Source organism: Littorina saxatilis, linkage group LG5 (genome assembly GCF_037325665.1).
Source record: "Littorina saxatilis isolate snail1 linkage group LG5, US_GU_Lsax_2.0, whole genome shotgun sequence".
Classification (NCBI taxonomy): domain Eukaryota; kingdom Metazoa; phylum Mollusca; class Gastropoda; order Littorinimorpha; family Littorinidae; genus Littorina; species Littorina saxatilis.
The window spans coordinates 15,117,071-15,141,452 of NC_090249.1; the positions used below are offsets into that span (position 1 = coordinate 15,117,071).

The 24,382-nt window shown below is 43.1% G+C and overlaps 1 protein-coding gene across 1 annotated transcript; it reads right to left on the reverse strand.

The window, feature by feature from the left end:
• Positions 1 to 1,813: 1,813 nt before the first annotated feature.
• On the reverse strand, positions 1,814 to 23,922 carry LOC138966363 (steroid 17-alpha-hydroxylase/17,20 lyase-like). The gene is made up of 9 exons (XM_070338563.1): positions 23,713 to 23,922; positions 16,358 to 16,750; positions 15,483 to 15,698; positions 10,103 to 10,315; positions 8,029 to 8,152; positions 7,374 to 7,522; positions 5,619 to 5,732; positions 4,805 to 4,932; positions 1,814 to 3,497 (listed from the first exon to the last, which is right to left on the reverse strand). Exons 2-9 carry the CDS (start codon positions 16,718 to 16,720, stop codon positions 3,284 to 3,286), a joined length of 1,521 nt encoding a protein of 506 aa, XP_070194664.1. The 5' UTR covers positions 16,721 to 16,750; positions 23,713 to 23,922; the 3' UTR covers positions 1,814 to 3,283.
• Between the last annotated feature and the right edge of the window lie 460 nt (positions 23,923 to 24,382).

Genomic DNA, 24,382 nt, shown 5'->3' on the forward strand with positions numbered 1-24,382 from the left:
GGCAGGACTCCAGGAAATGGTAAGGGGTTTGGGCCACCTCTGGCGTCAAAGGTGGGGCAGGACTCCAGGAAATGGTAAGGGGTTTGGGCCACCTCTGGCGTCAAAGGTGGGGCAGGACTCCAGGAAATGGTAAGGGGTTTGGGCCACCTCTGGCGTCAAAGGTGGGGCAGGACTCCAGGAAATGGTAAGGGGTTTGGGCCACCTCTGGCGTCAAAGGTGGGGCAGGACTCCAGGAAATGGTAAGGGGTTTGGGCCACCTCTGGCGTCAAAGGTGGGGCAGGACTCCAGGAAATGGTAAGGGGTTTGGGCCACCTCTGGCATCAAAGGTGGGGCAGGACTCCAGGAAATGGTAAGGGGTTTGGGCCACCTCTGGCATCAAAGGTGGGGCAGGACTCCAGGAAATGGTAAGGGGTTTGAGGTGCTGGAGCTAATGCCACATATTTGTGAACTTCCCATTACCGCGATGATGTACATTCCACTAAAGATGTTTGCAAACTGAAACACTAGATTTGGGGAATACATGATTTCCGCGGGGATGGCCAAATCGGTCGCTAGGGGCGAGTAAAAAATTCGCCTGGCTAGTAAAAACCGCCTGGCTGGCCAATGAAAATTCTGGTCAAACGCGACCCTTTTGGTTGTAATATTGAGTTTTAAAGCCATATAAACACTGCAGATCAACTGTTGTATCTACCGGGCCAGTGACATTAAACTGCCGGGCTGGCGAGTTAACATTTGAGATTTGGCCATCCTTGTTTCCGTAAATAACTGTCGGCGTTTTGGGATGGGCCGTATAGAAGAGTTGCGCCCCTCACAGAAAGGGTGCAAACTGAATACGACCAAGTCAGCTGAAGAGTGGGATCAAGGCAATCACAGTGAAAAATCAGCTCCGATGTGCATTTTGAGCAGTGTGCGCTCGATATAACACCCTTCATTTCTTTCGAAATGATGGTGATCGGAGCTAACAAATCAGTGATCGCTGAATGGTTTAAGATCCCAGATTCCAAAACAGAGCAGTTCAGAAACTCCTACTTTGTCAAAACGGTGCGAGAGTGGAACAGTCTCGATGACACCACAAGACACACCTGAAAACAGCCAACGCCTTCTCCACGGCAGTTTGCAAATCAGGAGTGTTCTGAACTTCCCCCCCTAGTATCCGTTTTTAACCCTGTTTTTAAAGTAGATAGGTTTTATTGATAGGGAACGCTGCGCACTCCTACAGTTGCGACGATGTCCAAAATTGTTCCCTGCAACTTATCGAATCCAGATCCAGATCACGTGTTATGTCCCTGGTCACGGTCACGTGTGTTTGCAGAACACCCGTACAGCGTCAGAATAGATGAAGTTCTCAAAATAACTCCGTCGGACACCCCTCGCAAGTGATTGGCCCCTCCAATGTTTGTCGGAGGATTTGGCAAGGGTATTTACTCTTCCACAACCGTTATACTGTGACAAACCCGACGGAGTTATTTCCGGAAATCATTTGTTACACCACCTGTCTCTTTGCTGTCTACAGTCTGATCACATTACTTATCTCTTTCAAGTTGTTGACTTATCTGATCACATTACTTATCTCTTTCAAGTTGTTGACTTACTCTGATCACATTACCGTAAAATCCCTAGCAAACGCCCACCCCCCCCCCCCCCCTCCGCACAGATTTCGGCTAAAAGTAGGGGGTGGGCGTTTGCTAGGTATACACCCCTTGGCAAGATAAAGTGTCATCACATTTACACGAGAAATAAATTGATACAACAATGTCAGAGAAATACAGTGGGACAAAAACAAACACAGACAGACACACACACACAGACACACAGACACACACACACACACACACACACACACACACACAGACACAGACACACACACACCAATAAATGAAGAAGAAACAAGAACGCTGAGGCGTGATTAACCATTCAGTCAAGCGATTGCACGCTAAACTACGCCCGTGTTCCTTTTACACACACACACACACACACACACGCACACACTAAAGCTGTGCTTTTTGATCTTTGGATATCACAGAGAAGTACAGGCAAGATTAAATGGATCGTGAGCTTTTCTGGTGACAGCCGTCTGACATATGAAAGCAGTAAGCATCCATTAGGAAAACTTTTTGATTGCAAAAGTAATAAATTATATTCTACAAACAACTCTGCTCATTTGCAAACATTATGTCCTGACATTGTAGCCTGTAACTTCAAAAGCACAGATATGGGCCATTCTTTCAACACACACACAAAACAAAACAATTAAAACGCACAAAAAGCCTCCAAATGATATGTCTGACTGGCAGTTTCAACGTTGATATCTTTGAGGCAGCAGATGTTTCCGCCGCAAAGTGAGACTGATTCGGAAGAATACTTCCTTCCTTTGATGAAAAGAGATCGTGGATTGTTCAGCAAACACACACACACACACACCATTCAGTCAAGCGATTGCACAAGATAACAGATATCAATTATTTTCGTAAATAAGCCTGATCTTCCGAGCGATGGTGACGATTTTGGGTTTGTGATATAGACACATTTCAAATCAATGTTGGTTTCTTTTGGGACTGTATATATTTTGTAAATAAAAAAAAACCCACTATAACAATAGAATCAGGTACCTTTTTCTATTAAAAAAAACAAACAACCGGGGTGGACGTTTGCTAGGTAGTAGTGACCCCTCTGCACAACTTTTGGTCAAAAGTGGGGGGTGGGCGTTTGCTAGATACTGGGCGTTTGCTAGGGATTTTACGGTACTTATCTCTTTCAAGTTGTTGACTTATCTGATCACACCACCGTTCCTGTCGACATCTGTCTCAATCTAATTATTAGTTCCACAACAAAAATGTGGAGTATGGAATTCATCTTTATCATTTAAATAAGGCATAGACCAAAATTAGGTCCGTGAATAAGGCAAACCTCATTGGACATAAATTATAACACTACCCCTCTCATGATGCCATAATCATTTAACTAATACTTAGAATACTTAAAATAAGTATTATATGCCTGAGTTAGTTATCCTAAAAACCATGTATTGATTTTGTCATCATAATAATTGAATAAAGTTTTGTTTAAACCAACTAATACTTAGCACGACTGAAAAAGAGACTCGTTCAGGATGGCAGCCACATTAATTGGCGGAATGTTAGAACTCATCTTAACTTTTTAAACGTACAACAAATCATTGTCTTGAGATCTTTGGCAATTTGTTCAAACACACCACAACTCATTGTCTTCAGATCGTGACTATTGAAGTCAGCACAGTTGAATATCTTGGATGTAGCACATCCAACTACACTGCACGTCTTCTGACTCGACACTCGTAACTTGGCGGGAGGAGCACAGCACCGGTCGACCAGGGAATATCGTCCAATGGGACGACTGTACCGTCTGTGGGAGGGAGGAAGTCGAATCGCTGTAACAGCGTGGTGACGAGCAAGAACAGCCGTGTGCGAGCGAAGGTTTCACCGGGACACGTTCTCTTTCCTATTCCGAATGGTAAGAGGCTGAAAAGTAAAATAATAATATCAGTGATTTATGGTGAACAATGTTGCATGTAGACGGTGAATACTTGGGTAAAGTAGCTATTTGCCCATACAGTGGATTTCCTCCCCCGTCTTTAGTACTGAAATACGAAAAAAAATCAGTAAATAATTTAGAGAGATTATTGAAAAAAAATCAGACCAAGTAATGTCTAAAAGAAAGGGGGGGGTCTTTAAAAAATAACAAGTCGCGTAAGGCGAAATTACTACATTTAGTCAAGCTGTGGAACTCACAGAATGAAACTGAACGTAGTCCGCCGCTAGTGCAAAAGGCAGTGAAAGTGACGAGCCTGTTTGGCGCGGCAGCGGTTGCGCTGTGCTTCATAGCACGCTTTACTGTACCTCTCTTCGTTTTAACTTTCTGAGCGTGTTTTTAATCCAAACATATCATATCTATATGTTTTTGGAATCAGGAACCGACAAGGAATAAGATGAAATAGTTTTTGAATCGATTTCGGAAATTTAATTTTGATCATAATTTTTATATTTTTAATTTTCAGAGCTTGTTTTTAATCCAAATATAACATATGTATATGATTTTGGAATCAGAAAATGACGAAGAATAAGATGAAATTGTTTTTGGATCGTTTAATAAAAAAATAATTTTAATTACAAGTTTCCGATTTTTAATGACCAAACTCACTTATTAGTTTTTAAGCCACCAAGCTGAAATGCAATACCAAACCCCGGCCTTCGTCGAAAATTGATTTGCCAAAATTTCAATCAATTTAATTGAAAAATGAGGGTGTGACAGTGCCGCCTCAACTTTTACAAAAAGCCGGATATGACGTCATCAAAGGTATTTATCGAAAAAAAGAAAAAAACGTCCGGGGATATCATACCCAGGAACTCTCATGTCAAATTTCATAAAGATCGGTCCAGTAGTTTAGTCTGAATCGCTCTACACACACACACACAGACACACACAGACACACACACACATACACCACGACCCTCGTCTCGATTCCCCCCTCTATGTTAAAACATTTAGTCAAAACTTGACTAAATGTAAAAAGAAGGGGTGGGGGCTCCACTGTTCTTCATGCTGATGGGTTCGAATTTGCATAGGTTTAGCACAAAACAAAAAAATAGTGTTGTTCCTTTACATGTAAACATTAATTTTTTTTTTAAATTCTTAAACTTTTAGTTTTGACTAGTTAGCATGACTTCCACTATTTTCTAAAAGAACCAGTATTTGCACTTGCAAAACAACCCAGTTAACAGTATAGAAGGCCCGATCACGAATCGTGATTTGAATTCATGCTGCTCACTTTTTTCGCGTTGGATGGTCAGCGGGTAAAAGGTGACCATTCTGGTCCAAGAATCGTTCGGGCAAGAACTGGTCAGCCTTGTCCCAGGTGTTGGGGTCTCGGCCACATTCCCACTGGTTGGCGAATATCTGTGGGATGACAGGATTTAAATCAAGATTTTAGAAGCAAAAATAGGGTAGACATGGTTTTATTGCTTGGCTTTCTTGGTGTAACATTTAGGGTATTGGGCATGCAGATACAAGTACAGAAGTTTTGATAAGAGAAAGACAGAAAGAGAGAAAATGTCTTGTCTAGCATGTTATTGTGTTTATTTGTAGTGTGACGAATAGCCAGCCTCTAGTCTTTTACACACACACACCGCACACACACACACACACACCGTCACCGCACACACACACCGCACACACACACACATACACACACACCGCACACACACACGCACACACACACCGCGCACACACACACACCGCACACACACACACACACACACACACACACACACCGCACACACACACACACTCACCGCACACACACCGCACACACACACACCGCACACACACACACACCGCACACACACACACACACATACCGCACACACACACTCACTCACACACACTCACACACACACACACACACACACTCACACACACACACACACACATACTCACACACACACACACACACACACACATACTCACACACACACACACACACACACACACACACACTGGTGCCGACTACTGACGCACCGGTACAAATGAAAACGCCTCAAACCCAACAACAGGCAAGGCAGTCTGAACTGTGTACCACTTACCACAGCATGTTTAGGGATACGGTAACCTCGGACGTGTATGTCCTGGCTGACGACATGCGGCAGACCGAGGGGGAAGATACGCATGAACCGTAGCACCTCCAGCAACGTGGCTTCCTGCGGGTGATATAAAGCGATATCAGTACATCTCTTAGATACAGACAAAATTGAAGAACATTCTCAAGTTATTCTGTAGACCGAGTGAACAGAACTCGGCGACATTTAGAGAGAGAGGGGGGGGGGGGGGTGTGTGTGTGTGTGTGTGTGTGTGTGTGTGTGTGTGTGTGTGTGTGTTGAGCAAACGCCGAAACTATTATTTTTTTTGATATGTCTCTCTCTCTGTATATTTCTTTTCACCCCTTTTTGCGAGGCAGATCTCCAGCCGGGTGTGGCGTCATGCAGGTGCTGTAAAGCGATCCACTACTCGCAGGTGCAAATCGGCGTTACATGCAAAATCAGTCATATATATTCAGTCACAAGCCAAGATAGACTGATATGCATGGCAGAAACACACACTGAAATACCGTGGGTCGGTGGTGGTGGTGTCGGGGGGAGGGGCCGGGGGTGTTAACGGGTTTTTTCTTTCGAGGGAGAGAGAGAGGGGAGAGAAAGATGGTCTCCCGTGAAAAATGATTTTGATTATCAATTTCACCTGCAGGGCTTCGCTGCGGTCACGGTCATTTCTTGCTTCAAGCTTGAAAGCTAGCAACCTTTATTGTCAAGACGAGGGCAATGCCGATCATACAAAGATTGCAAAGCCTTCTAAATCTACTGGCTGACAGTGTCTTTGTAGTACAACTAAACCTAAGTTTAGACAGTCACATTATGTGACACTGGGACACACAATCTAGTGTCCTCTACATTGCAGGCTGTTATAATCAGAGCTGTATCTGTCTGGCCTGAGTGTGAAGGCCAGGGCAAAGCCGATATTACCAGATATTACACAGAGTGCAATGGCTTCTAAATCTACTGGCTGACAGTGTCTTTGTAGTACAACTAACCTAGTCCTCTACATTGCAGGCTGTTATCAGAGCTGTATCTGTCTGGCCTGATTGTGAAGGCCGATGCATTGTTCAGCTATAAGACCTCTTGATAAATCAGTGTGGCGGTGAACATGAGGGCTTACATCAGAAGAAGAAGAAGAACAAGAACTTTAATTTCTCAGGCTTGAGATAATAATGTGAATTTGCTTTGATATGAAAAACAACAAACAAATAAACAAAAACTGAAGCAAAACTGAAGAACTCCTATACGTTATAGAAAGAAAGACAGTAAGAAACAAAGAACTAACCCACAGACAAACCTAACAACCAATACTTTTGACGCTCACGGGAAAATGCAGGTTTTCCTGATCGTCCAGGGTAGGTGTTCTCTGCCCCCCCCTCCCCCCTCCGTATATCTCTACCTGTACTAAACGTTACAACCAATCAACCAACACATAAGCCATTCTTACTGTAAAATGTAGTTTTTCCGATCGTCGAGTGTAAGTGTTCTCTGTCCCACCGCCCTGTCTATCTCCTCCTTTACTGCACGATCCAACCAACCAACCAACCAACCAACCAACCAACCAACCAACCAACCAACCAACCAACCAACCAACCAAAAAATCCCTTCTTACGGTAAAATGCAAGTTTTTCCGATCGTCGAGTGTAGGTGTTCTCTGTCCCACCGCCCTCAGTCTATCTCCTCCTTTACTGCACGATCCAACCAACCAACCAACCAACCAACCAACCAACCAACCAAAAAATCCCTTCTTACGGTAAAATGCAGGTTTTTTCGATCGTCCAGTGTAGGTGTTCTCTGTCCCACCGCCCTGTCTATCTCCTCCTGTATTGCACGTGACACGCGGGGCAGGTTGAGCAACGTCAGCACTGTGCTCAGAAATGACGTCAGTGACGTCACGTAGCCTGAATGGAAATTAATTTGGTTAAATGGTACAGTGGAACCCACAAATCTGAAAACAATCAGATCTTCAAAAGATGGGAGTCTTAAATTGGAGTTTAATTGACAGAGGTTATGAACAGACAATCTCAACTTTTGAGAGCTATTGAAAGTACATTGTAAAAAAAAAACCTATCAACCAGGGGAAAAAAAATGCACGAATAAACACATCAGTAAGATGACAAAAGATTGAGTTTGTATTCAGATAAGTATACAGAGGAGATTGCCCGAGAGATAGATAGAAAGAGAGAGAGAGAGAGAGAGAGAGAGAGAGAGAGAGAGAGAGAGAGAGAGAGAGAGAGAGAGAGAGAGAGAGAGAGAGAGAGGCACCAGTATGCCTCTGTCTGTGCGTGTGTGAGTTCGTGCGTGATACCGAGCGCGATTGCAAGAGTACATCGGTGTCCACATGCTTCTGTGTGTGCATATGTTGAGCCAAACACATATATACCGGTGCACACAGAGAAGTCCGTACCTCCAAGAACAACGTCCAGTATAAGTCCCTTGATGTGGTCATCGGATAGACTTAAAGACCCCGAATTCTGAGCCAGTAACATCACGTCCACAATACCCCGTGGCTGTTCCGCACTCACTGTGCTCTGAAAAGATCATCATCATCGTCATCGTCATCACCATCACCACTCATCATCACCATCATCATCATCATCATCATCATCATCATCATCATCATCATCATCATCATCATCATCATCATCATCATCATCATCATCATCATCATCATCATCATCATCATCATCATCATCATCATCATCATCATCATCATCATAGTGGTATTCGTCTTCGTTGTGTCGTCGTCTTCATCGTCATCATCGTCGTCGTCATCATCATCGTCGTCGTGGCACGGTTAACTTCATCTCGTCCTGGTTATCGTTATCATCATCATCGTCGTCTGCTATTCAATTTCCCGGAACCCAACACAGTCTTGAAATAGTTTCTACTGAAGAGTATTATATGCTGGCATTTTGTTTCCAGTTTAAAGTTTTTGCATGCATATAGAATTTTTTTATGACTGCGATAAGAAATGTCGAATCTGAGTTAATTTCGACAATATTTTGTCTTTTTTGTAAGCTAAATCAAATAATGGTATGCCTGTTTTAACTGAGTTTTTGAACAATGACAGCACGTTCAGCTGGCCAAGCCACCACCGTTTTAGTCAAGCAGTATGTAAGAAATGTTAAGTCCTTTGTACTGGAAACTTGCATTCTCCCAGTAAGGTAATATATTGTACTACGTTGCAAGCCCCTGGAGCAATTTTTTGATTAGTGCTTTTGTGAACAAGAAACAATTAACAAGTGGCTCTATCCCATCTCCCCCCTTTCCCTGTCGCGATATAACCTTCGTGGTTGAAAACGACGTTAAACACCAAATAAAGAAAGACAAGTCGCGTAAGGCGAAAATACAATATTTAGTCAAGTAGCTGTCGAACTCACAGAATGAAACTGAACGCAATGCCATTTTTCAGCAAGACCGTATACTCGTAGCATCGTCAGTCCACCGCTCATGGCAAAGGCAGTGAAATTGACAAGAAGAGCGGGGTAGTAGTTGCGCTAAGAAGGATAGCACGCTTTTCTGTACCTCTCTTTGTTTTAACTTTCTGAGCGTGTTTTTAATCCAAACATATCATATCTATATGTTTTTGGAATCAGGAACCGACAAGGAATAAGATGAAAGTGTTTTTAAATTGATTTGGACAATTTAATTTTGATAATAATTTTTATATATTTAATTTTCAGAGCTTGTTTTTAATCCGAATATAACATATTTATATGTTTTTGGAATCAGGAAATGATGGAGAATAAGATAAACGTAAATTTGGATCGTTTTATAAATTTTTATTTTTTTTTTACAATTTTCAGATTTTTAATGACCAAAGTCATTAATTAATTTTTAAGCCACCAAGCTGAAATGCAATACCGAAGTCCGGGCTTCGTCGAAGATTACTTGACCAAAATTTGAACCAATTTGGTTGAAAAATGAGGGCGTGACAGTGCCGCCTCAACTTTCACGAAAAGCCGGATATGACGTCATCAAAGACATTTATCAAAAAAATGAAAAAAAACGTTCGGGGATTTCATACCCAGGAACTCTCATGTCAAATTTCATAAAGATCGGTCCAGTAGTTTAGTCTGAATCGCTCTACACACACACACAGACAGACAGACAGACACACGCACATACACCACGACCCTCGTTTCGATTCCCCCTCGATGTTAAAATATTTAGTCAAAACTTGACTAAATATAAAACCCACCACCGACATTCTTCAAACGCTTTGCCTTTTAGTGACGACAGAGTACGGCAAGTACTGCGCTCATCTGCGCACACCTACATCCTCCATCCCCATCTAGTAACCAACCAATAGTCGAATTCTGAAAATAACTGGTGTTTCAGTGTTTCCACGTGTTTCCGACTCACCCCTCGCTAGTGATCGGCCCCTCCAATGTTTTTACGAGGTTTTGCAAGAAAAGGTCACTCTCCCACAACCCATACAAACCCAACGGAGGTATTTCCAAAAAATCGTCCAATACCTTTGAGCGGTTGAAGAGGTTATCCAGCAGCTTATCCCTGTAGTAAATAGCCTGGCTGCAGTGCTTCTGGAACCAGCCCGGTAGGTGGCGTATAAAGGGGAACAACCGCAGCACCACGTCGACAGAGGGGGTACCCATTGCGCTCACCACGCGGTCGAAACGTCGCATGTTGAATGACACCTCTGAGTCCTTGCTTGGACGTTCGCCCGTCATCTGGAGAAATGCAAATTCTGTATCCGCCATTGGCTTCGCTAACCAGAAATACTCGTACATGCTTTGATGTTCAGTTTACAGTCCGGAAGCATCTTAGCCTGAGCCGGAAGGCCGCTCCCAGATTCAGCCATAACTTCCAAAGACTGAGTCCAGGACTAATTTGTAAGCCTCAATAATAAGGTATGGCAAATGGATATTTTGGCCATACTTTGCAAAATGAAAGTATTGCCATCCCACACACACACACACACACATAGCCTACACACCTGCATATGACATTACTAGAGCCGGCGGCACATGCTGGTATTTAGGGAGCTCGACGAAAAAGTCGTAGCAACTTTATGCTTTTGTTCATTCATTTCTTAAATTCTCATGAAGCTCAACATCAAATCCTCATACTCTAAATAAACATGTGTTGCCTGGTAATTGCAAAATAAATGTTTGGCTTACGTTGAAGCTAATATAACCTCCCCACCTTTTTAATCTCCCTGTTTGCCGGAGCTAGTCACTCTCGGTAACAGTGACTCAACCGCAGGACTCTGAGACGTTCGCAAGAACCCAGTCCTCTACGGAAGAAGAAGAAGAAGAACCAGTGATTCTGATACTCGCGCGAACTCATACTGTGCGTGTACACATTAAAACAAGTCGCGTAAAGCGAAAATACAATATTTAGTCAAGTAGCTGTCGAACTCACAGAATGAAACTGAACGCAATGCCATTTTTCAGCAAGACCGTATACTCGTAGCATCGTCAGTCCACCGCTCATGGCAAAGGCAGTGAAGTTGACAAGAAGAGCGGGGTAGTAGTTGCGCTAAGAAGGATAGCACGCTTTTCTGTACCTCTCTTTGTTTTAACTTTCTGAGCGTGTTTTTAATCCAAACATATCATATCTATATGTTTTTGGAATCAGGAACCGACAAGGAATAAGATGAAAGTGGTTTTAAATTGATTTGGACAATTTAATTTTGATAATAATTTTTATATATTTAATTTTCAGAGCTTGTTTTTAATCCGAATATAACATATTTATATGTTTTTGGAATCAGCAAATGATGGAGAATAAGATAAACGTAAATTTGGATCGTTTTATAAATTTTTATTTTTTTTTACAATTTTCAGATTTTTAATGATCAAAGTCATTAATTAATTTTTAAGCCACCAAGCTGAAATGCAATACCGAAGTCCGGGCTTCGTCGAAGATTACTTGACCAAAATTTCAACCAATTTGGTTGAAAAATGAGGGCGTGACAGTGCCGCCTCAACTTTCACGAAAAGCCGGATATGACGTCATCAAAGACATTTATCAAAAAAATGAAAAAAACGTTCGGGGATTTCATACCCAGGAACTTTCATGTCAAATTTCATAAAGATCGGTCCAGTAGTTTAGTCTGAATCGCTCTACACACACACACACACACACACACACACACACACACGCACAGACAGACAGACACACATACACCACGACCCTCGTCTCGATTCCCCCTCGATGTTAAAATATTTAGTCAAAACTTGACTAAATATAAAAACAAATCAATCTCTCTCTCTCTCTCTCTCTCTCTCTCTCTCTCTCTCTCTCTCTCTCTCTCTCTCTCTCTCTGTCAGTTCGGCTATCTTTCTCTCCCCTCCCCCTCTGACTCTGTCTATCTGTCTGTCTCTCTCGCTCCCCCTCTCTCTCTTTCCTTTGTCTGTCTGTCTGTCTGTCTGTTTGTGACTGTCTCTCTCTGTTTCTCTCTCTCCCGCTCCCCTCCTTTCTCTCTGTCCTCTGTCTGTCTGCCGCCGGTCTCCCCATCTTTTTCCTCTGTGTCTGTCTGTCTCTCTCGCTGTCTCTCTCTCTCTCTCTCTCTCTCTCTCTCTCTCTCTCTCTCTCTCTCTCTCATTCCCTCTCTCTCTCTCTCTCTCTCGCTCTCTCATTCTCTCTCTGTCCTCTGTCTGTCTGCCGCCGGTCTCCCTATCTTTTTCCTCTGTGTCTGTCTGTCTGTCTGTCTGTCTGTCTCTCTCTCTCTCTCTCTCTCTCTCTCTCTCTCTCTCTCTCTCTCTCTCACACACAAGTGTGTGTGTGTGTGGGTCTGCGTGTGTATGTGTGTGTGTGTGTGTGCGTATATATGTCTGTGTGTGTGTGCGCGCATATGTGTGTGTGTGTGTGTGTGTGTGTGTGTGTGTGTGTGTGTGTGTGTGTGTATGTGTGTGTATCATGCATTATGTATTCGTATAGGTAATGTTGTAATTAGTAATACTGTATGATTGCGATTGACAATTGTCCTTTTATTGTCTTTATTTTTACATTTAGTCAAGTTTTGACTAAATGTTTTAACATAGAGGGGGGAATCGAGACGAGGGTCGTGGTGTATGTGTGTGTGTGTGTGTCTGTCTGTCTGTGTGTGTGTGTGTGTAGAGCGATTCAGACTAAACTACTGGACCGATCTTTATGAAATTTGACATGAGAGTTCCTGGGTATGAAATCCCCGAACGTTTTTTTCATTTTTTTGATAAATGTCTTTGATGACGTCATATCCGGCTTTTCGTGAAAGTTGAGGCGGCACTGTCACGCCCTCATTTTTCAACCAAATTGGTTGAAATTTTGGTCAAGTAATCTTCGACGAAGCCCGGACTTCGGTATTGCATTTCAGCTTGGTGGCTTAAAAATTAATTAATGACTTTGGTCATTAAAAATCTGAAAATTGTAAAAAAAAAAAAAAAATTTATAAAACGATCCCAATTTACTTTCATCCTATTCTCCATCATTTGCTGATTCCAAAAACATATAAATATGTTATATTTGGATTAAAAACAAGCTCTGAAAATTAAATATATAAAAATTATTATCAAAATTAAATTGTCGAAATCAATTTAAAAACACTTTCATCTTATTTCTTGTCGGTTTCTGATTCCAAAAACATATAGATATGATATGTTTGGATTAAAAACACGCTCAGAAAGTTAAAACAAAGAGAGGTACAGAAACGCGTGCTATCCTTCTTAGCGCAACTACTACCCCACGAATACGAATACGAATACGAATACTTTATTATCTCATACAGAGAAATTTCAGTGTGGTGCACATTAAAAGACAAAACAAATAATAAGACAACAGATAAAAATACCACACGAAGCACACTACACTCGCGCACGCATATGTACACCAACAGGAACAGCAACATGATTCCAAATAGGTTAATTGCCGTCAGCTTTAGCTAAAAGTTTACCGCTAAAAACTATCATTATCACAGGACTAGATATGTCATTGAACAATATTTATCACAGGACTAGTCATTCGAGGGTTATCACACTCAGCATAAGGGTGCACATCAAAGAGTATAAAAAATATTCATCACAGAAATCAGTGCATATGTTCACCGGCACACATACTAGTTTTAATTAACTTAGGTATTTAAAAAGCCAATTGACTTTGGAATAAAACTGTTCTCTTCTTGTCAATTTAACTGCCTTTGCCATGAGCGGTGGACTGACGATGCTACGAGTATACGGTCTTGGTGAAAAATGGCATTGCGTTCAGTTTCATTCTGTGAGTTCGACAGCTACTTGACTAAATGTGGTATTTTCGCCTTACGCGACTTGTTCTATTTTCTATTTTTGGCTCACGTAAGTGTAGCCTATGCGATGGTAAACTCTGTCTGTCTGTGCGTGCGTGCGTGCGTGCGTATGTATGTATGTGTGTATGTCTGTGGTAGAAACTTTAACATTTTTGGCTAAACACCGAAATACTCATTTCACGTGGTTAATTTTCAAGCACCATCTTCAAATTATTGAAGCAATGATCAACATTGTGTCGGCATGTGTGTAGTTAAAGCGTGTATCCAAAGAAAACGGGTGGTGGGGGGTTTTGAAGGGGTACAAGCAGTTGACTGGTTTGTGTCGTGTTTGGCATGCAGACGGCAGGTCAGGTGTCAAGATCAGGTCAGGGGTCGCGCGAAGGATTGTGGTCCAGTTCTCACCTCGCCGATTCGCCGGGGAAGACGATTTCATGTTGTTCGGTTTCTAAGCTCCAGAAAAGTAAATAAAGAAGATACCAAAGGGAGATTTCCTACAATTTGATCTGCACAGCGTGTTTCCAATGTCCACGCGAGGAAGAGCTGTCGAAAGCGCGGCAGTCAGTGTCGATCTTGCAGCCGTATCCCGGTAAGTTCAGAGACAGATCTAGTGTCTCCCACTCTCATAACGTGTCACCTACTGTTAATCCGTTTTGTTTTAATTTCTTTTTATTTCAGCAGACACGGATGTCAAACACAGTGCTAGGCAGTCACCTCTAGTGAAATGAGTTGATCTAAAGTGCCTGTAATGTTTGGATGTCTTTGCTCGTGGTTCGATTTATGTGAATTTCAAGACTTGCAGTAGAGTCTCAAGTTAAGTTTACTCTGCCCGAAAAAAACTGTCCACCATTTACTTGAACATGCAGATATATAAGGAAACAGAATGAATCTGTTCTCAAAGTCAAAATGATCACGATTTTTTCCTCAGATTCAAAACATGCACTGTCATGGTTTTGTCTGTACAATTTAGTAAGTCTTAAGTACTTTGCAACAACTTCCTTGAACGTGAAAGACAGTTTTTGAATGCTAGATCTGTATCGCGTTTCATTCCAGACTCGATCCTCTCTTTGATTGTAGATCTACTGTTTGCTGTTTACGCACTATCATATGATTCGCTATGTAACGTTTGGTAAGCTTACCTTGCAACAGCTTTCTTGTCTTTGTTGGCATTTCTGGCTGTGTTGACCGTCAGAATTATTTTAAGAACCAGGCTGCTGCAGTCGACATGTTTCGCATATATATTGTAGGGTCACCATGCTGCATAGGTAAAGTGGCTTGTATTTATAACCTGACTATTCTGTGTGTGTTACGGAGTGAGTGAGTTTGTGTTATGTTACTGTTTGTTGATTTCTTACGGGAGCCTTGAAGGCTTCGCCTCTTGTTTATCTTGTATTTTTATTTCATTTTTGTAGTTAGTCCCTCTTTGGGGCGAGGGCTGGATGTAAAAAAGCAGACCACTGCTTAATCTACTACCCTCGTTAAATAAAGAATTGTCATTGTCATTGTCATTGTCTCTCTCTCTCTCTGTCTGTCTGTCTGTCTCTCTCTCTCTGTCTCTCTGTCAGTCTCTGTCTCTGTCTCTGTCTGTCTGTCTCTCTATCAGCCTCAGTACTCACCAAGATTGACAGGACACTGAGCAATGTGTTAGACATGTAGTCTTCCAGGCAGATGTCCCGCCCATCTGTCTCTTCCAGCTGTTCTATCAGCCGCGTCAACTCCCCCTGTACCGTGGATTCGAACCTGTGGACTCCGTCCCCGTAGAGACGCAGAGAGGAGTGGAACATCTTGCGCTGGACCCCCCAAGAAGGGGTCACTGAGGCCATAGCCAAGTCCTGTAAAAAGTGACCCCCATTCATGTACCATTTGAAAATATTTTTTGAGGGTAAAGCGGTTATAATCTTTTGGCATATGACTTGAATGATCTTGTTTTGGAGTCACTTGTGACACGCTCATAGTCCATCCCGAAGACTTAAATGTCACCTTGAATAAAGCTGAATTTGATGTACAATGCAAGCCATGAACATTATTTGTTTTACTGAGGTTTTTGAATATCCTTAAAACCGCAGAACCATCTGACCAATTTTCATGCTACAAACATCACATTTGGACTATTTCTTTAAAATGTACAGTACGCTGAGAATTCCTTAAAGCAGGAAGCATCTGACCACCCATCATGCTACAAACATATTTGAACCATTTCTTTAAGATATACGATGAGAATTATGCATTTGACCATTTGGACCATTTCTTTAAAGGGTACAGTACGCTGAGAATGTTTAATGATGTAAGCAGTACATGCTTTTTTACAATCAGCCCTCGCCCATGAGGAACCAACAAGCCACTTATCAAGCTACAAACATTGTGGCCAAATCGCTTGTGCATGGAAGAGTCCTCAAAAATAGTCTGAAAACGTTGAAAAAAAATTCTTCTTCGTTTTACTTCCATACTGGGACCATTGCTGTTTAGTCGCCTTAATTGTCTTAAAACTCACCTTAGGTCCATAGAACAAGAACGTTCCAAGGAAAGTGGGCGGCCTGTCGTTGACCACTGCCTCTGTGTCGCGTCCAGTCAACACCTCTCTGACCAGCTCCGGACAGTTGATGGACACAAAGTTTAAATTACCCATGCTGCAACACGTCATGGGGGATCCTAGCTTGCCCCATCCGCTGATCTCCTTGTGAAACTCTCCTGATCTTACTCCGCGGATGATTGATTTGAGAGCCTCCCAGCCTCTCGGGCCTGGGGGGAGAGGCAACGTGGAGGAGGAGGAGGAGGTTTTCTTGTAGATGAAAAGCAGGAGTGCTGAGGCAAGAGCTACCCAGGCCGTGGGCTGCAGTGCGTCGAGGATGGTCATCGTGGCTGTGTCTTTGGTTCAGGTTTTAGGCTGGAAAAAAAGGAAAAACTGAAACATTACAAATCGCAAAGGCTGATGCTTGACGCACGTACATACGCACACACGTTCGCACGCACGCACGCACGCACGCACACAGAAATACTCGTACACGCACGCAAACACGCGCGCGCGCACACACACGCAAACACACACACACACACACACACTGATGCAAACGCACATTCAGTGAAGAGTGTCATACTGATAGTGTGTCGCTCTGGTTAAACTAGTCAGAGTTGCAGAGTTTGACACAATACAACACAATGTGTAGTTTGGATATTGAACAGGGTTGGGTGAGTGAAACAATGAAAAACAGATAAACTAAGAACTAACAGGTTAAATGGACCTGTGGTAACAGATGCCCGTGTGAAATCTTCGGTTTTTGTTTTGTTTTGTTTGTTTGCTTAACGCCCAGCTGACCACGAAGGGCCCCATATCAGGGCGGTGCTGCTTTGACATATAACGTGCGCCACACACAAGACAGACGTCGCAGCACAGGCTTCATGTCTCACCCAGTCACGTTATTCTGACACCGGACACTAACCCCATAATGCCAGACGCCAGGCGGAGCAGCCACTAGATTGCCAATTTTAAAGTCTTAGGTATGACCCGGCCGGGGTTCGAACCCACGACCTCCCGATCACGGGGCGAACGCCTTACCGCCACTAGGCCAACCGTGCCGGTTCATTGGGTAATAGGCTTATTTAGTACAGGCTTTTTTCAACCAACCACATTTGCTTCGTGCCATATAAGGAAGTGCTGCATCACAAATGTTGCGTACACGTCATATCCGGTTGGCGGTGAAACGAAGTTCACACCAAAAACACAAACGACTTTCGTTGATTTGGGCGATTCTACGAATCTACTTTCGTTGACTTTTTAATCATGTTTTGGTTATTTCTGTAGGAAGCCTTTAATCTATTGGATATAGGTTACCTGATCGTTATTTTAACTGTTCATATCTTCCTACTTTAAGGTCTGGAGTGGACGCTAAAGTCGATCTTTCACTGCATTTCTGTAGCATACATTTGCCTTGGTTGCGCTTGGGAAAATCAAAGATGGCGGCCCGGAGCCGGTTGCTGCTTCACGACTTTAGATCTATTTCTTCCCTAATATAAATAGAATACTTGTATTTATAGGGCAGACCTTAATTTGTGAACTGTCTCACTTTGAACAGTTATAAATTGTATGAGTGGAGCTTCGGGTTGCAAATTAATGCGCGCATCCCAGCCGCGGGCAAGACTCGGAAAATGAGGTGGTGAAGAGAAAGTGGTGGGTTTTATTCTTGTCTCTAAATCTATCTAATAAGAACACAGCATTGCTAGCATGTGGCCCCTAATGGTTTTACCGTGAGGGCATAAAACAACACATCACCGTCAAAGCAAAGAGCTTAGGAAAAGCTCTTTGGTCAAAGTAACAAAGTCAAAGGGCATTCGCCATACTCGTATGAAGCAGCAAAACTTGAAGGGTAACACGCCGCCCAACACTCTTTCGAGTTACATGCTAAAATCCGTCGGCAAGTTATTATTTTACTTATTTTTGAAATGTGAGCTTTTGGGACTGTACAGGTGTAATCTATTCACGTACCAGGCGCTTTTGCAAAAAACTTGATGAACAGGTTATCATTGCTGACAACTGTGCAGTCCTGTGCACAGTCTGTGTGAATCGCGTACCTTGTGAGTGAAATTCCCCGAGACCTTGGTCTCCCGCTCTACACTCAGAAGCTCGCTATGTAAAAAGTAAGAAAGATACAAAGAATCTTTTTTTTTTTATCCGTTTTATTTTATTTTTTGCTTATTTCTATTCATCCTTTATTATGTTCATGACATGAAATATTAATTTTGTAAAAACAATACAAACAACTGACAACAAAATTCCAGTGTGCCCTTTATGTCACGCGCTGTCACTTTATATTGGGCATACGGATCTATGCATAGGGTACTGATGCCCGCTTGTAACTTATCCACCAATTCAGTAACGAAACATGGACTGACTGGGCAGACCTGACTTACTTACTGCCCGTTATGCCGGTGTAACACAAGAACATTACTCCCACAAGATTTTTACTCTGAAGTACAAATTTCGTACGAAAATGTTACTCCCTTTACGAAAAAAGCACTCCACCATTACACGAGAAAATTACTCCCCACGACAGGTGAGTTCCGAGTTAACATTTCGTACACAAATGTTACTCCCCTGACGAATAAAAAACGAATAAATTACTTCACCCTAACACGAGCAATTTAACTTCCCATGCCAGGTGTACGAAATTTTGACTCCCTTGTCCCCTGTTAGTCTTGGTGGTGGAAGGAGTGGAGGGAGGCTAGCGCGACATTCGTTTGCGCGAGATCACATATTGGCATTATCCCTTCGCCCGCATCCCATTTTCGCGTACGAGATTTTTTACTGGAAGTAAAAAAATGGGGAGTAAACATTTCGTGGAGGGAGTAATTTTTTCGTGCCTTGGGGAGTTCTTTTCTCGTACGAAAAATTTACTCGGAGTAAGAATTTCGTACGAAAATTTTACTCCGGAGTACATTTTTCGTGGAGTAAAAATTTCGTGTTACACCGGTCAAGTTAATTGGCATGTAGGGCAGCACCGGTAGAGCGAATTTCGTTATACATACCTGCAATAAGAAGGTTCTGACAATTAACACTGTGACATACTCGTACCTCAAGTCGGCGTTAGATCTTCCAGAATTCAGTTAATCCAACCTTGAATCCTTATCTATATATATATACGACTAGTGTCTGTGTGTCTGTCTGTGTATCTGTCTGTGTGTCTGTGTGTCTGTGCGCGATGCACGGCCAAAGTTCTCGATGGATCTGCTTCAAATTTGGTGGGCATATTCAAGTAGACCCGGGACACGACACAACCTGGTCGATATTTCAACACGTGCTCTCAGCGCGCAGCGCGGAACCGATTTTGGTTCCACCTCAGCTATTTTGGTTCCACCTCAGCTTACCCGGGCCCCCATACCGACACACCATAGCCGCTACACCACATCACAACGCCAAAGTTCTCGGTGGATCTTTTTCAAATTTGGACACCGTATTCAGCTACACCCCGGACACAATATCATCGATGAAATATTTCAACACGTGCTCTCAGCGCGCAGCGCTGAACTCATTTTCGTTTTTGTGTTCATTTCACCATTATAAGTAACTCTTCCTTATCTTCTCCAGTGTTTGGCGTTTATCTCCCTTCCTTCGTGTGGCTTTCCCGTTCAGTTGTAAGTTACTACACTGCGCTGTCCACTGCGCTGAGCGTCTTCGGATATTCCCGGCGTTCTGTTACTGTTACCTATTTTTAGAAGGTCAACGCAGTGTACAGAACGTAAATTGGACCCGTAAATTATCCTCACTGTAAAAGTGCAAAGGTCGAATCAATTTATAGCCACGCGAAAAATACACTGTCATCTATCTCTCTATAGATACGGCTTCTCTGTGTTTGTGTGTGTGTGTGTGTGAGTGTGTGTGTCTCTATGTAAGCAACACCTGTGCATTCTTCAGTTCTGTTTGTGATGTGGTCTGGCGGCTTTTGTGTAATTTTATGTACTGGCCTTCCTTTGAGAAGCCATAACTTGCTCAGTCCTGTTTGAGTGGAGTTCGCCTCCAAAGGTGATTAACACGGTTACATTCGTCGACAAGGATGGGACTCGATATGGTCAGGAATGGCATTATGGCCACTGAATCATTTTCGTGCTGTTCCCATTCCACGAATCTGGGAGGGACCTAAGCTTGGCGGGTCCATAGTTCGGCGTACGGCTCTAAGTACTTCTTCCCGGCGAAGCCGTCTACCCGGCGAAGCGGGTATTCATTCTAGTCGTGTCATGTATCAATACGCCGGTTTCGTATCGTTGCTGAGTGATTTATATTAATTAACTCCGTGACCTACCTCGAGTCGGCGTTGGGTCTTCCAGACTTCATGTCAGGTATCGGTGCTGTCTGTGACTTCTGTCAGCACAGTTACCTGCCTAGCACAGTTGCTTCAAAATACACCTGTGAATGTGACACCTGTGACACACACAGAACGAACGTAGCCTATAGTCAGGGACCTATATATATTTAGGTCGTAGAGCAGTTGCAGGGATGTTTTGAGTGTACAGATTGGGACATGTTTCTTGATTCTAGTGTTAGTGTAGACGAAGCTACTGAAGTGATTTCTGACTATGTCAATTTTTGTGAGGATATGATTGTCCCATCTAAGACAGTGAAATTGTACCCCAACAACAAACCTTGGATTTCAAAGTCTCTCAAAGCCACACTCAACGAGAAAAAGGTAGCATTTCAGACAGGAGACAGAGTAGAAAGGAAAGTAGTACAGAACAAATTGAGGAAAGAAATTTTGGAAGCGAAGAGACAGTACAAAGAGAAAGTAGAGTCACAGTTTGAATCAGGTAGCTTAGCAGACGCATGGAAAGGACTTAAAACTTTGTCAGGACAGGCCAAATCAAAATCCAGTAGCAATAGCATGCCGATGAAAGAACAGGTTGAATTTTCTGAGAAATTAAACGAGTTCTATTGTAGATTCGAGAAAGATGATTTGAAGGATGATTTAGACAGCGTGACTTCCCAGCTTAAGGTAGATATGGCAGGTGATGAGGAGGACTTTGAAGTTCAAGGCAAGACTGTTGAGAAGGTTTTTAGCAAGTTGAATGTAAAGAAAGCAGTTGGTCCTGATAACATCGGTGGACGAGTTTTGATCATGTGCCTGTCAGTTGTCCGTTGTTTTTAGCCGTTTGTTTAGTTGGTCTCTGAAAGATTGCACTGTGCCTAGACTCTGGAAAAACTCTACGATCAGCCCTGTCCCCAAGAACAACAAGCCCAAAACCCTGAATGACTATCGCCCTGTAGCTCTCACCTCTATTGTTATGAAGTGCTTTGAGCGCATTGTCCTCTTTAGACTGCTCCATCAGGTCAAGCCTCATCAGGATCCCTTCCAGTTTGCATACAAGCAGAACAGATGACGCCACACTCATACTCTTACACAACGCATACACACACTTAGAAAAACCTGGCTCTTTTGTACGCATTCTTTTCATAGACTTCTCTTCTGCCTTCAACACTATCCAACCCTGCCTCATGGCCCAGAAACTTCTCCGCTACAGCGTGACTCCAAGGCTTATCCTGTGGATTATCAACTTTCTCGTTAACAGAACCCAGTCAGTCCGCTTTCAGACAGCTCTCTCTTCCCTTAGGTCCACCTCCATAGGCTCTCCACAGGGTACAGTTATCTCCCCTGTGTTGTTCACACTCTACACTAACGACTGCAGTGGCACTGACTCCACCCTTCTTATCAAATATTCAGATGATACAGCGCTAGAAGATCTCTCCAATAGTGACGCAACTTACTTTGCAGAAGTAGAACGTTTCAACGCCTGGTGTAAAGACAACTTTTTAGACCTAAATGTGACAAAGACCAAAGAACTTCTGATAGACTTTAGAAGAAACCCTGCCCCTGTCCCTGACCTGATGATTGATGGTGTGACTGTTGAGCGTGTGACTGAATATAAGTATCTTGGCACAGTTATCGATGCTAAGCTGTCCTTCAATGCAAACACCACCCTCATTCACAAAAAATGTCAGTCACGCATCTACTGCCTTCAGAAACTTAGGAAGTTGAATGTGAACCCTTCTATCCTTCAAACTTTCTACCGCTCTTTCATTGAGTCTGTCATCACTTTTGGTTTTGTGTCCTGGTATGGAGGTCTGAGAGTGAAGAACAGGAATGTCTTAGTGCGAATGGTGAATGTCAGTAGCAAGGTGATTGGCAGGCAGCAAGCAAGTGTGGAGTCCCTGTATGAAAAGCGTGTGGTAAGAAAGAGTAGGCGGATAGCTTCAGATAGGTCCCATGTCCTTGCCCACCTCTATGAACTCCTTCCCTCTGGCCGTAGACTTCGCACGCACAAAGCTAGGACACTCAGGCTGCAAAACAGCTTCATCCCCAAATCCATCACCCTTGGCAACATGTAAACACATCCACATACCCGACTCAGCCCCTCTTCTGCCAGTGCAATCAGTAGTAATGTACATGTATGTATTGGTTTTATGTACGTCCGTATTTTTTCTGTGATATATTGTATGCTATGATTTTTTGCAATGATGTTTAGCCATAGTCCGTTATACGCGTAGGTGTGCGAGAATATGTAAGCGCAGTGCTTTAAAGATGTCCATGTGGGAATGTGTAAGTGGGCGTAGTCGAATGTCCATGTGGGAATGTGTAAGTGGAGCATATAAGAATGCCCATGTGTGAATGTGTAAGTGGAGCGTATAAGAATGTGTAAGTGGAGCGTGGTCGAATGTCCATGTGTGAATGGGTAAGTTGAGCGTATAAGAATGTCCATGTGTGCGATGTGTAAGTGAGACATGGATGTGTCCATGACTGAATGCGTAAGCACAATGCAAGGAATGGCCAGAAAGGTATGTGGGAGGTGTGTTTATAACCTGCCCTGTTATATAGTGCTATATGTCTTATGTAAAAACAATGTCCTGTTTGTATTATTGTTATGTACCACGCCTGAATTTCTCTATGAGATAATAAAGTATTCTTATTCTTATTCTTATTCTTATGCCTATATGCATTGCCCGTGTGTCCCTTTCCGTTACAGACGAGCGACTTAATGGCATTTTCCATTCACGGTTCGTTGCCGGCTTGCAAACGATAACTACTCGTCCGTTAAAGGTTCACGTGTACTTACCTACTCTGTTTGATCGGCATGCAGTAATTACCGAGGTAGAAACACTGAGTTATATATATAGCACAGTGGAAAGAACTCAGAGGGGAGAACTTTTCGCAGGCTAAGAAGTTACACAACACAGTGACAAAATATGCAAAACCTAGGTCGGCGACGATTTTGTAAAAGGAAAATGCACCGGCGCTCAGCTTTTTCCACAGCAGAACCTCTTTACATCATACGCAGACATGCCTATTCACAGCCGTAATTTCTTACCTCGGTGAATGAAGCAGAAAGAACTGAAGGCTGAAAGTTAGTAGAGCGCGTAGCTCTCCGCACTGACACAGCTGAATCTGAAGAAGTCGTTGCCTAACTTTTACGTTATCATGTTGGCTCTATACCCGGCCGACCTCGTGTCAGTCAGAATAGGCCCTACACCCGATTGAGTGAGGGAAAGATAAGTCGAGACCGACTTCTTGCATGCTACGTTCTCGCGCAGCTTGCGGCCATTCACAGTGAAAAGATAGGTTAACACCAGACATAGGCACGTGAAAAAGTCACCAGTTTTGTTTGATGTAAACGTGTTGACATGGTACGACCGCTGTTGTCCCCTTACACGTTAGTTTACTGCCGTGCACACCCGCTCACAAAGGTAAAGAGAGAGCGAAAGACAGACATACAGACAGACAGACAAACAGATAGACAGGCAGACAGACAGACAGGGAGACAGCCAGCAAGCGGCCAGCCAGCCAGCCAGCCACACACACACACACACACTCACACACACATTCACACACACACACACACACACACACACACACACACACACACACACACACACACACACACAAACACACACACACAAACAGACACAAGCAAAGACAAACACACACACACACACACACACACACCCCAACACACACAGTGGGTCATAGTCTCACTCCCA

Bases quoted from the DNA above. Each gene is read 5' to 3' on its own strand.
- LOC138966363 (XM_070338563.1), bottom strand. From the start codon at position 16,720: ATGACCATCCTCGACGCACTGCAGCCCACGGCCTGGGTAGCTCTTGCC. The intron at 5,733-7,373 runs GTAAGAAGGGAT...TATCACCCGCAG, and splicing joins GAAAAAACCTGCATTTTACC to GAAGCCACGTTGCTGGAGGT. The intron at 3,498-4,804 runs GTGAGCAGCATG...TTTACTTTTCAG, and splicing joins GACCATCCAACGCGAAAAAA to CCTCTTACCATTCGGAATAG.